This window comes from Euprymna scolopes, chromosome 28 (assembly GCF_053919585.1).
Source record: "Euprymna scolopes isolate OS-2025 chromosome 28, ASM5391958v1, whole genome shotgun sequence".
NCBI lineage: Eukaryota > Metazoa > Mollusca > Cephalopoda > Sepiida > Sepiolidae > Euprymna > Euprymna scolopes.
This window is the reverse complement of record NC_136509.1, coordinates 30,357,896-30,372,046: the sequence shown is the minus strand read 5'-3', so window position 1 is coordinate 30,372,046 and position 14,151 is coordinate 30,357,896. Positions and strand designations below refer to the sequence as shown.

At 32.5% G+C, this 14,151-nt stretch overlaps 1 protein-coding gene across 1 annotated transcript in view; it reads left to right on the top strand.

Annotated features, from left to right (window-relative positions):
* LOC145249552 (UPAR/Ly6 domain-containing protein bou-like) overlaps positions 1-13,594 on the top strand; it is a 62,155-nt gene extending 48,561 nt beyond the window's left edge. Inside the window, exon 3 of the mRNA XM_080111226.1 lies at positions 12,760-13,594. Coding sequence (XP_079967352.1) covers positions 12,760-12,974 — 215 coding nt within the window. The 3' untranslated portion in view covers positions 12,975-13,594. The remainder of the gene's footprint in view (positions 1-12,759) is intronic.
* The last annotated feature ends 557 nt before the right edge of the window (positions 13,595-14,151 follow it).

The window sequence follows — 14,151 nt, the reverse complement described above, 5'->3', positions numbered from 1 at the left end:
TTTTCCCTTTGACGTAAATACCTGAGCTATGAAGACATTCTTGCTGCAAGGCTAAAACTTAAGACACAAACCAATAGTTATTACGTTATGCATGCATATTCATAATACCGTTGTTCAACCATCACCTGACAAATTCCATTTTTTTAAATCTCACACTTTCGTACCGATTTTCCCCAGCTAAAAGCCAAATATAAAATTTCATAGTAGAAAGGAGTATTGAAAGATTTCCTGCTATTTTGCATTGACTGAGATCACTTTCATGTTGACTCACGATATGTCCTCGCTGAAATTCTGATAGGTCTGATGCTCCTTTGGTTTGTGGCATGCTTCAGTGTTGTTAGATGCAATTTTAATGAGATACTCTAAGTTATTTCAACATTATTCTTATCTGCAAATATAAATAAGTATACATTAATCTTAGAAAAAAATATTTATTTAAGTATCTATTCTTTTCTGTCGTGTGTGTGTGTGTGTGTATGTATATGAGCTGTGAAACAGCGAAACAGTACTATATGTGGATGCTTATAATGCTTCTCACCTTGAGTTGAGCACATTGTGAAGTGATACACAAATTACCATTAGCGTATAAAGCGATGCTCTTTGTGTAAACAAATCGAGCTTAGGTAATTCAGATGATGTCAAAACATCATTAAACTCACAACTCACTCAGCAGCTGCCGATAGCATAATGGTTAGGAGCTTTGACTGTCGTACAATCCTGGCTTGAGGTAGTTGCCTGTCTAGCCGCACTGATGAGCTGTGAAACAGTACTGTATGTAGATGACTATATATATATATATATATATATATATATATATATATATATTGAAAATGAGTTATTTCCCTTGCCAATTTTAAGGTGATTATTTAAAAATGTTTAACATTAGTAGTTGCCTGTAACTATATTCTAGTGAAGTATGTTATATTACTGATGGTGAAGCAATAACAATGTAAATTAGTCAGAAGCAAAGTTTGATTTGTCAGCTTAAATGCTATTTGGGTGTGAGTTTGAAAATTTGAAAAGATAACTTTGTATGTTATATAATATTCTTTTGAGTGGCACAGGGTGAAATAGTCAGTGATTAGCAATAAAAAGAAAATGGAAAAAGGAGGTAAAGAAAAAGAAAGGAAAAGATAAAGAAAATGGAGAGGCGAGCTAACAAAATGGAAAAAAAATAATAGGGAAGACAGAATAGAAAGAAAAGGGAATGAAAAAAAAAAAAAAAAAACCAAATCCAAAGGAGAAAAAAAGGGAGGAGGAGGAGGAGGGACAGAAAAGAAGATATAAAGAATGAATAAATCAAAAAATAAAGATAAGCAGAAAAACTGAACTGAAATGCTAATTGTCTTGAACAAAAGTGAGAGAGATGGGGAAGAAGAGGGGGGAAAAAAGACAAAGAATCTCATCTTGATAGTATTTTGTTCGGCACACTGGCCAGACCATTTCGAAGCCTTTCTGCAAGAGCTGATGTATGCAACTTTTCAGAATTTTCTAAGCAACCAATTTTGAGCCCATAACCCAGTGTCATCCAATTCACTCGTGTCAGCATCAGCAAAATGGCAGAAACGGAAATAATAAAATAAATAAAAAAGAAATCATATTATCCAAGAATAGAAAAGAAAAAAAAGAAGCAAACAATTCCTCTCTTGATATAAAATTGAGCAACTTTTATGAAAGTATATAAGCCTATTGTATATGGATGTCAGTCAGGTTGTTAGACTTGCAATGACTCGACTTCTCCGTTTAATAGAAAAACTGAATCGGATCTGGTAAAAAGATATTTGGGATAGTGGGTCGCGGCCATTTTGGCTTTAGATTTAGCTGTCTTCCCTTTTCTACCTGTGGATAACTTTCATAGAAACGGATCTGGGATGAGAGGGGGATTCCTGGAGCAAAGGACAGTGGCAGAGAAGGGGGGGGGATGCACACCCAATTAAGCCGTTTTCTGAAAAGTAAAAAGAGAGGGAGAGAGAGAGGAGGATGAGGCAGCATTTAGTGTAAATTTTTTTTATTTATCGTAGAAATGTATGAAAAGAGGGGGGGAGGGGACATAACTTTGCTGTGAAAAAAAAATACATAAAAATGGAGGTTTGAAATAAAGAATATTTTCCCAATATCTATAACCAAGTTAATCCAAAGAAATGTAGATAACCATTGAAATTGTAACTGTCATTTACGTGTTGTCTTCAATTGTACAAAATGATGTTCATCAAATTTTTTCTTTACAAAATAAGATTTATCAGATTTAATAAATATGCTTGTCTACTTGGAAGTTAGTTGTTTAAATGGAGGTTTTGCTGTTTATCTGCTTGACTAATCATGTATGCTTGTGAAACTTGGACTCTATATACCAGACATACCAAGAAACTGAACCATTTCCATATTACCTGCCTCTGTAGATTGTTGAAAATCAAATGATAAGACAACATACCAAACACAGAAGTTTTAGCCCAGTCAAACCTTCCGTCATTACACACCATGTTACAGCAGTGCTAGGTTCATCGGGCAGGTCATATATGCCGCATGCTTGATTTAAGGCTCCCAAAACAGCTCCTTTATGGTAAACTGTCCAAAGGAAAAAGATCCGCAGGAGGACAGCGGCAACGGTTCCAGGACAACGTGAAAGTTTCCCTCAAATGGTTCGGTTTGTATTCTAACTCATGGGAAAAAACGAACCCAAAACAGATGTTTCTAGCATGCCGCAACTCACAAACGGGCTACAATTGCTGAATTAATTCATTGATATATATATATATATATATATATATAGCCATGTTAGATATCATTTTGAAGCATGTTTTTTGCTCTATCAAATCGTGTTATTCGTTACCGATCTCAATCTCGATTCATTTTTTTTTGTAGGCTTTTCGACAGCATGGACAAAATTAAAATCTGCATGATTTTTTGTGCCTGTTCAAACTAAGCCGAAAAGCTGTCGAGACAGCTCATGATATCAATGATGCGTTTGGCCTAGGAACCACTAATGAACGTGTGGCACAATGGTGGTTCAAGAAATTTTGCAATGGTGACGAGAGCCTCGAAGATGAAGATAGTCATGGCTGGCCGACTGCGTTTGATAACAAACATTTGAAAGCCTTAATTGAAGCTGATCCTCACAAAACCACATGAGAAGTTGCTGTTGAACTTGAGGTTGACCACTCAACAGTTGTTTGCCAAATTAAAGTTCGCATGAATTGTGATTTTGAGGTGCCTTCTACACTCCTTCTGCACAACAAAAACAACCCATTTCTTGAGCGGATTGTGACGTGTGATGAGAAGTGTGTTCTCTATGACAATCGGTGATGCTCGGCACAGTGATTGGATGCCGGAGAAGCTCCACAACACTTCCTGTAGCCAAAATTGCTCCAAAAAAAGCTTATGGTGACTGTTTGGTGATCTGCAGCTGGTTTCATCCATCACAGCGTCTTGAATCCGGGCGAAATGATTATGGCGGACAAGTGCTGCCAACAAATTGACAAAATTCACCAGAAGCTCCAACGTATGTGCTCAAGATTGATGAAGGGACTAATTCTTATCCATGACAACGCTCGCCCGCATGTAAAATGCACACTTGTAGGGATGATTCTATAGATTTTAGTTTTACTGGTATTTTAAAATCAATAAATATTATTTTATTACTACCAACAGTGGAAAATTTTATTTTAAACAAAATAAAAAAGATAAAGGAATCTTTTTTGGCATCAGAAAATAGGCACAAATTCTTCACAAAGTCCCAATTTCTCCGATTCCCAACAGTAGTGTATGTATATATATATATATATATATATATATATATATATTACTATAATTATTTTTTAATACCTCCAGACACTAGTGTTTCATCCTTTCGGGAATCATCAGTGCAGGAAGTTATGATTACCTCCGATTGGTGAAGCCATGTCTGACTCCATTATCAAGGAACAAACTACACGGCCAACATTAACCACGAGAAATACAGTTAAAATTAACATTCATATAAAGCATAAATGTCCAGGCAGTTAGAGTGATCTTATGATTATAACATCATGATCTGCGCATGTAAGCTTAAATGACCGACTTTAACTTCAACTTAGTGTTCAACAATAAGAACCGAGTTCTTAATGTGGCTGACATATTTATTACTATACTTTTTTAATATTTATATATATATATATATATACCAGCATTTCAGCCCGGCGTTGCCCGGGTGTTTGGAGGTGTGTGTTGAGCCAAAAAAAAAGTGGTCAATTTTTTAAACTTTGACCCCTATTATGACCCCTTAACATTTATTGTTTTGGACTCAGATCAAGTTATTAAGTTAAATCCATGTCCAAGGAACCTATATCTAAAATTTAAAGTGTTTAGACCCAAAATTGTCGGAGGAATTTGGTAGAGTTCTCATAGGTCAAATCGTTGAACTTTGACCCCTTAACAGCCAAATTTCTGGCCGAAAATGGATTACAAAGATTTTCCCAAATCTCAGTACCCTCTATATCAAATTTCGAATCTATAGACTGAAAATTGGCAGTTATTGTGTAGGAAAATGTACACACACACTCACACAGACACGTTCACTTTTATATATATAATAGATATACACACACAGTCACTTATATGTATATACACACACATAATGACTCTCCTTAAAACTTTATATTACTAGCAGGGCTACCCGGCGTTGCTCGGGACCGTATAAACAATGAAAAAACAAAAGCAGATATTGAATATATGTTTTATTCTTAGGGGAGAGGAATCTTTCATCTCTATGTATTATTTGTTTTATCTACCCTAGGACTGGTATTGTTCATGTTTTATCCCTAGCGTAGGTAATTTACAGCATGTATATGAAATTGTTTTACCTTAGGGAGAAGAGAACAGGTAATATACAACATAATGTGTCTATATTACATCCCTGGCAACGCCTAGAAACCAGCTAGAACATGTATTTCAGTCAATCTTTATTACATCCTGGGCTATGCCGGGAAACCAGCTAATCTCTATTTAGTGACTTGACCACCAAAATACCTCCCTAAGTGTAATTTATATTGTTTTGAAAGTATAATTTATATTGTTTTGAAAAGTTACTTTCTCCAATCTAATGTGTTTTTAATTAATGTAAACTTTTTTATTAAAATTTTTTTTAGTTCAGTTTACAGAATTTTATTTTAATTAAATAAATTTAATTAGCATAGTTACTAAAAAAAAAATAACTGCAAATATTTTCTATCATTTCTACTAAAAAACATTTTCTAACAAAATTTTTATAAACAGCATTTTTTCTTGTTCAATTGCTGCATGCTATCCGGTGTTGCCCAGGATTATTTTACTTTCATTAAAATAAAATAAAAAAGTTTTTAATTACACATATATATATATATATTAATGAATTTTCACCCACAAAAGCCAAAAGCCATTCAAAGATAAGAGTTAATGCAATGGATGGATAGTAAATTGAATGATGAAGAATATTATGAGAGGATTGAAAATGGTGAATGCATTAAACAAAGTATAGTTATAGGGATTTGTTAACCTTGGATTTGAAACAATCGCATATTTATGTGTTCCACAGATGTCAAATTCTTAGAAATTCTGTTCACTGCAATTCCATTTGATATTAGACATATGAAAGAAGCAAGGTCACTTGAACTTTTCGTAGAAAAATGAATTCTTGTGATGAATATCTTAAAAGGAGAAACCAGTGATTATAGCTCAGTTGAGCATCTTTCATGACTATAAGCATAGAGTAGAAAAAACTAGCAACTTCTCTTGAGAAAACGTCTGTAAGAAAGATATCATTCCCCACTAGATTGTAATGTCAATTTTGTATTTGGTCAAGGCAAGAAAGAGTGCTCTAAGTAGCATTTTTTTTTGTGTGATCTTTTATTTGTTCCATTTTTTTTTTTTTACCAAACATTTTTTTAACCAAATTACCTTTTTTTTTTTTTTTTTAAACCAAATTATCTTTTTTTTAACCAAATTATCTTTTTTTTAACCAAATTATCTTTGTTTTAACCAAATTATCTTTGTTTTAACCAAATTATCTTTTTTTAACCAAATTATCTTTGTTTTAACCAAATTATCTTTTTTTTATTTAACCAAATTATCTTTTTTTAAAATTTTTTTTTAACCAAACTATCTGTTTCCTCGAAACCAAACTACGAATTTGTTAGATACAAATTTAATGCAAATCTGAAATATCATCCATAACAAAAACCCTTTAAGATACCCCAGAGAAACTGGAATGTGGAAAGTATTCTTATTCTTATTATCTAATACCTATTGTTAAAATTTCACCCAAATCTGACTTATTCGAATTTCCAAAAAGCTTTCAAATGATTTAATTACTTTAGGAGTAAATCTTGTACATATAAGACTTTTAAGTCCACTACAAACGGGCAAAAGTTATAGCCTGTTGATTAGGAGGAGTACTTTGCGTAAATTGGTGGTTGAATATGGTTAAATTTGTGCTCAGTTTTGCATTAAATACTAATCACTAATTATCCTTCACTGGGCATTAAATGGATACCATAACACTTTGTTCGTTGCACCATACATAATTTCAGTCAGTAGTTTCCAAGATAAACTTGAACAGACCGGCAAACAAAGATGCACATACTTTATATGAATAGCTATATATGTGTGTGTACACACACACACACACACACACACACACACACACACACACACACACACACACACACACAGCCATTTGATTGCTTATTTAAAAAAAAACAAAAAAATAAAACAAAAAACATTTCCAGTAGATATATATATATATATATATATATTAAGTTGCCTTTGGCTGTCTTTCTATTTTTGTTTGTTTATTTAAAACAGATTGTCTATATTATTATTTTCCAATTATAATAATTAAATAGATTTTATTTTCATCCACCGTGTCTTAGCCGTCATTAATTCTGATAATTATCCAGACTCTGACTAACGGTGGTTGCCCTTTGGTAATATTTCCCCCTCATTATTATCAACCTGGGGAACCACGTCGGCCTTGTTAATTGTTAAATGACGCTGTATCATTATCACGCCCACATCACTTGCTGGTACGATCTTAATGTATGCTAATATTTTTATAAAAAGAAAACATTTCTTGTCGTATTTGTATTATATGTGATATTAGAACATCCGACAAGAATGGAAACTGAACACATTTCATATGCATAGTCTGCAGAGAATTCTTGGAATTTCTTGGAGGGACAAAGTTACAAATGTTGTGCTTGCAAGAGCTGGTATCTCCTCTATCTTCACTCTCCTTCGCCAAAGATGCCTACGCTGGATAAGATATGTTCACCGCGTGGACAATGGGCAGATCATAAAAGACATTCCTTATGGTGAACTTACTACTGACAAAAGGAAAATTGGTTGTGCCCTCTGCTACGTCGATGTGTGTAAACGTGACATGAAAGCATGTGATATTGACCCTACTGGTTGGGAGCTCAAAGCTGTCCGCAACATCTGGAGACACACGGTAACCAAAGGCCTGACTACTGGCGAAAGGTTGCAGAGCAGGTAGAGACTGAAAAACTATTCAGGAAAGCCAGTCAACAAAATCTAACAGACCACCACATGAAGCACTGGCCTTCACCTGCGATGTCTGTAACTAGCAATATAGATTGAAAATAAGTTTATTCAGTTGCAGGAGACCGTGTTTAACCACATCTACAGTTGCAACCCTATAGTTTTCTAGACTAATGGATGCCAACAATTTGAAATATATATATATATATATATATATATATATATATATTAAAAAACAAAAATAAACAAATTTGTATAATGTACATACTCTTGACGGAACGAAGATATGATATCACAAAAATTGATCAAGTAGTTTTATTTTTTTGCCCGGTTGTAAATATATTTTAATTCATGCAGACTTTTTTTTATTACAAAGCTAATTCTCTATTGAATATTATATTGTATCAAATATATAGTAGTAATTTCAAGTTTAAAAAAAAGACTTGGGTGCCATCAGCTAGAATTGAAACCCAAACATTTAGCACTCCAGCCACATCTCCTACTGATGTAGCTTATCAAGAGATAGGTAAGAAAAATTTAACATTAAACAACTTGAAAAAATGAATTGAATTTGGGCATGCGTAGAAAGAAGTAAAAATGTTTACAAGTTGAAATGAACATTTTGTATTTCAACGTGCAGATATATTTCTGTATGTGTTATTCATCCATCCAAACAAAGATTTTACTCGTTATAAACCATCCTTGGTGTATGATGACTGTTTCCTTTTCATTTCAGTGTTATGTGACCAATAATTTAAGAGTTTATCGGTGAAATATTTATGCACACACGTACATCTGTTTTATTTATTTTTAACTAAGAAAATCAAATTTTATGAGTAAGCAAAAAAGGACTGTCTTGCATTGCCACTTTGAAGAAACAAGGACAGATAACTTAAAAATGACATGGTTCGCACAGGTTTGAAAAGTCCTTGAATTTTGCCTTCAAAAGACCTTTCTATTATTACTTTGAAAAATCCTTGAAAATATGGAAAATGTCTTGAAAATAATATTCTTCCACTGGCCTGCTTCCCAGTTGGATACAACCACCACAACCGAAAGAGTAGGCCAGTGAACATGACAGCATAACGTCACTTCCTGATCAACTTGTAGGTATAGATACTTTCCGGTATTCAACCATGTGGTCATGCTAATAGGCATAAAAAATATGGCTGTGTTACCGATTGTCCATGTATGTTCTTAAGAGAAAGAACAATTCTCCATTTGGATAATAATTATTATAATTGCACATTGGGATGATTTTAATCTAACAAAATATAGTAAGTGAACTCATTTTTTAACTTTAATTTCTATTGGAGAAAGTCAAATATTTCATTTTATTCATTTTATTTTTACTGCAAAACAAGCAATTTTGATATATTTTTCAGTACATTCTTTTAATAATAAAGAAAACTTTTCACGGAGTATTTCCAAATATTTTAAAGTTAGCATTTTTTTCACGGCAGGTTTTTTTTTTTTTTTTTTTTTTTTACGATCGATGAATTTTCAATATTTTAGCACCGGGCGTAATTTATTTCTTTGAAAATATATTTAAAACTTCAAGTTTTTTTTTTTTTTTTTTATAACATTTTAACTGTAAATTATTTACTATATAAAAAAAAAAAATTATCCAGTGAGGTAGAAAAGTAACTTATCTATCCTTTGATAACATTTATTTGTTATATATTTGTTTTTTGACAACTTTTTCGAATCTATGTGTACAGTAATACAAACCCAAAATTTAATTTAACTTGAAAATACTATTTGAAATACGCGTGCGTACACTGCACAAGCAGCCTTATTCTTATCATAATAATAATAGTAATAATAATAAAAAACTGGTGTAGATGACATCAACTGGCGCTCCACCAACTAGTTGTGAAGGGTCAGGGAGGATGGAAAGACCGAGGTGGGAGAGTACTAACCAAATCTCCACTGGAAGTGTGCAGTTCAAATCTGGTACCTTGGGGAGGCATTTTGTCACCCAAACCCCAGGAAACACCAATGGCTGATGCCAACGAGAAATCAGTGACAACGGCTGTTGCAATAACATGCAATCATCTGCGCAAGAAGTGGAGAACATTGAAAATCTGGGGAGACTTGTTTCACTTTGTCTCCAGGGAACACCACAGGTTACTTCCAGTGAGCGATCACTGATGATGGCCTGTGAGACAACTAATACGCTACACATTTTGATAAAAAACATGGGGGAAAAAATGGAAATAGAAGAACAGAAAACCAAAACTTTAAATATAATTTCTGTATTTAAAGTAATAGTTATTTAAATATTGCAACATATAATCTTGTGGAGAAAATCCAGCTTCTCAAAAATAAGGATTAATAATAATCCAGCTTCCCAATAATAAGGAATAAAAATAATTTCAGTCATGAAAGATTTTTTATCCACCGACCGAGGGCAGAAAAGGTAAAGTGTAGCATCAAAACAAATACTACACTGTGATCTTGTTCCGAAGGCCAAAAATATTTTAATGTTTCTTTAATTGTTTGTTCGCTAAATTTGTAATTCAGTATTAAATTGTATATTACTTTAAAATTACTTAATTTTACATAGATAATATTTATATTTTATATTAAATAAAGTTCAGTTTCAGTATTAATCGAACTGTGTTCTTTTTCCTTTTTAAAAATGTTTTATTGCTCTTTTTCAAATGGCCCTCATATAGTACTGACAGTCTGACAAATCTTACCTACATTGCCTGCAGACATTTTTCAGTTAACAGACCTTCTTCCTTTTGGTGGCCGTGATACAACATGGTAATCTTCAAATCCAATGTAAACAAATTCTTGTTGAGCCGTCTCCATAAATAATCAAATTCTACCCAATTTACACCATTAATGATTACTACACAATCATCTTACATTCATTAACTCTTATCTTCGAATGGCCGTCGGATCTTGATAAATAAGGACTCCCAAGAAAAAAAAAATAGGATGATAGCTTAACAAGAACTTGTTTACATTAGACTTGAAAATGACAGTGTTATAGTCAGGTGGGAAGCAGCCCTGTGTGACTGTGTTCCACAGATGAGTAAGTCCAAGGAAATAAATTTTGCTTGTGGAAGTTTTGTTTAGTTTTAAGTAGAGTGAAGAAGAAAGAGAAATTATTAACAGCGGTTGTAGCAAAACAAGTTTTTTTTTGTTTTTTTTTGTGAATGTTTTACTGTTTGTCTGGAAAGCCTTGTTGTTATTGCCTTTTAAGGTTGAAGTGAGACTATTTTATTGCAGACAGAAGATCCAAATTTAATTTGACAATTGTAAATTTATCAAGGCCAGATGAGGTTGGCCCTTAAGGGTAGGGCCCAGGAGGTTAGTGCTTGAGAGATTCCATAAAACAAATACAGATGGCCATTCTAGAGTTTCAAACCATTCTTCTTCCTCTTTCTCCTTCCCTCCTCCATGCCTATTTACTTAATGAAACTAAAGTAACTGAACGCACTATTCCTTTTCTTTTTTTCGTTTTTTCCCTTTTTTTCGGTTTCTTTTTTTCCCGTTTTTCCTTTTCTTTTTTTCCTTTTTTTTTTTTTTCCTTTTTCCCTTTTCCTTTTATTTTCCTTTTCCTTTTCTCCGTTTCATTCTTTTTTCATTTTTCTTTTTTCTTTTTTAATTTTTCTTTTTTCTTTTTTTTCCCTTTTCATTCTTTTTTCCCTTTTCATTCTTTTTTCCCTTTTCATTCTTTTTTCCTTTTCATTCTTTTTTTCCTTTTCATTCTTTTTTTCCTTTTCATTCTTTTTTTCCTTTTCATTCTTTTTTTCCTTTTCATTTTTTTCCTTTTCATTCTTTTTTTCCTTTTCATTCTTTTTTTCCTTTTCATTCTTTTTTTCCTTTTCATTCTTTTTTTCCTTTTCATTCTTTTTTTCCTTTTTCTTTTTCTTCCCTTTTCCTTTTTCTTCCCTTTTCATTCTTTTTTCCCTTTTCCTTTTTCTTCCCTTTTCATTCTTTTTTCCCTTTTCATTCTGTCCTTTTCATTCTTTCCTTTTCCCCCCTTTTTCTTTCTGTTTTCCTTTTTTTCAGGATGTAAATCAGATGTTACAATCACTGCTTACAAGTTGGCCTCCTCTCTGTAAGAACCTCCCCCTCCACAAACACACCCATAGAAATTCTTTCAAAGATGGCCAGGATGGGGGTTAGAGTAATAAAAATAATAATAATAATAAAACTACTCTTCTTTATTTCTGCTATATTTTCATGTGTTTATAACATTCTGAGCAGAGACACAATGTATTCAAATTAAATTTATTTGGCAAAAAATAATAAAGCAGTGCGACATGCCATGTAAAGAGACAGAAGATATTTACACCCACATCCAACCTGAATGTTCATCCAAGCCCGGTCTAAACTTGGATATGTTAGTCATTGTTTCAACCTCCTCTAACAGACTTACACAGAGAAACAATGTGGTTAAAGTCAAGACTATCTGCTTTTTGTGATTGCACAATGTTGACAAGCAAGATATGCTCCCTTTCTGATTAACTATTATATTCATTTCAGATAACGTGAAAGCCCCTCACTTTTTCTATGCTAACAATGTCTTTCTTGTCTGCTTAACCATGTCTAATTATCCAGCCAAGTGGGCAACAGAAACTGGAAGTCAAAAAGAGCATGCTGCCTTTCATCTATTGAGACATATGTGATGGTAATATATCTTTTGTGGATGAAATTTGGGCTTTCAATTGTCAAAGATTATTCCTTATTAAATCGTCTGTCATCTTATTTTTATTTTACTTTTTTTAGAATGAACCCTCAGTTGCACCCTTTTAAAGAGGCATGTTTTAACAATGTAAATGAACATATTGTCTACGAGACAAGAGATTTCAGTAATTTGAAAGTATTTGGCTTTAGGATTGGCAGGCAAAACCTTTTAGTTTTCAGTCAATTAAGAAAACTTTAATTTGAATGTGACGTTCAGAGGTTCATTTATTTTTTCAGTGTTAAAGAACTTTTATCTATTATTGTTCATGCATGTGTTTGCAGCTTTTTTAAAGCTGCAAACACGTGCATGTAGTTTTGCGAAGACTTTTGCAATATTATTGTTTATTTTAATACACATATCCTTTATCTCTGTTTTCTGTATGCCTTTGTTTCAGCATTTATTCAACTGAACTAGTCCCTTGCCAAATCACTTTAAATCTTTTAACTTTTTTTTTTCTTTTGTGAATTAAATTAGTTTTAAATTTGAAATCGAACAGTTAATCTCTAAAATTAATTTTCTTTCTTTCCAATTTATTTTAGGAACGGTTGGCACTCATCGATTCTGCAGTTCTCACGACATGGGGAAGCAATGCCAAGACATTTGGTACCCTGACCATGACCGCATGTACCGTTCTTGTATTTTCACCTGTAGTAGCGATGGATGCAATCCTGCCGCGATTCTAACGGTCCGTCGGAGTCATCTTCTTCTCGGCTCTCTCTTTGCTCTTTTAGTGAGTTCTGGTTTTATCTTGTGAGACACAGAAAGGACATAATCAAAACACTCAATGCCAGAAAAGAACTGTACACTCAAGAGGAAGGAAAACAAAAAAAAAATAGCAAAACATATAATTCATTAATGATATGTAATCTCCCTTCATTAATTTGTATATACATAACTATCAATCTCTATCTATATATATCTATATATATATATATAATCTGTGTGTGTATACGTTTCACATGATTATTTTTAATACAGTAGCTAGTGCTAGTCTGCAAGAAAGTCTTAATCTACATGAAACTCAGTTGAATTATTAGAAGATGGATTTTGTTTATGTAAATTTGATTAGAAAAAAACGGATATTGTAAAAATCTGTCCTTAGTTTAATAGTGTTTATATACAACTATAATGCAAGTCTATCATTGCATATTTTTTTTTTACCTCAAAGACAAAAAAAAAAAATATATAATTGAAAGCATATAATACACACAGAGTAATGATGGAATTCCACATAGCAAAATATTTCTAATAAGACTAGAAAAAGATAGTGACTTGTTGGTTCACCCATTGAGCTTGGATTAGATTGTTTGAAATGGTGAAAAGTGAGTTTGCAAAGCCTGTTAAATATAAGAAAATAAATGGCAAAATCCCAAATTAGTTGCTTCCTGGTCATTATATCTCCCAAGAGGTGAATAATATTACTGCTTGTGGTGATATTCCTTTTTGTTTATAATGTACTGTGCTAATAATTAATATGTTCCCATCATGTTAAATGATAACACAGTTCACTCATTCTTTTTTCACATATAGCTCGCAAAGTAATCAGAATAGTCTTATTACTTTCCAAAATCATCTTTTATGTGTGTTTATGTATGTACATATATATATATATATATATATATATATATATATATATATATATGTGCGTGTGTGTTGGGGCGATTAATCAGAATTGGAAAAATTGGAGGATTTGAGGGTATTGAATTGGATAAATTGATGCCTATTTTCTGATGCCAAGACGATTCTTTTTATTTAAATTTTTTTTATTTGATTTTGTTTAAAGTAAAATCTTTCATAGCTGGTAATAATGATGAAATAATAAATATTTATTGATTTTAAAATAATAGTAAAGCTAAAATCTATAGGTCATTTCTCCACAAGTGTAATTTGACATTTAGAAAAATATCTGCACATGTTTTTTACAGAAATCA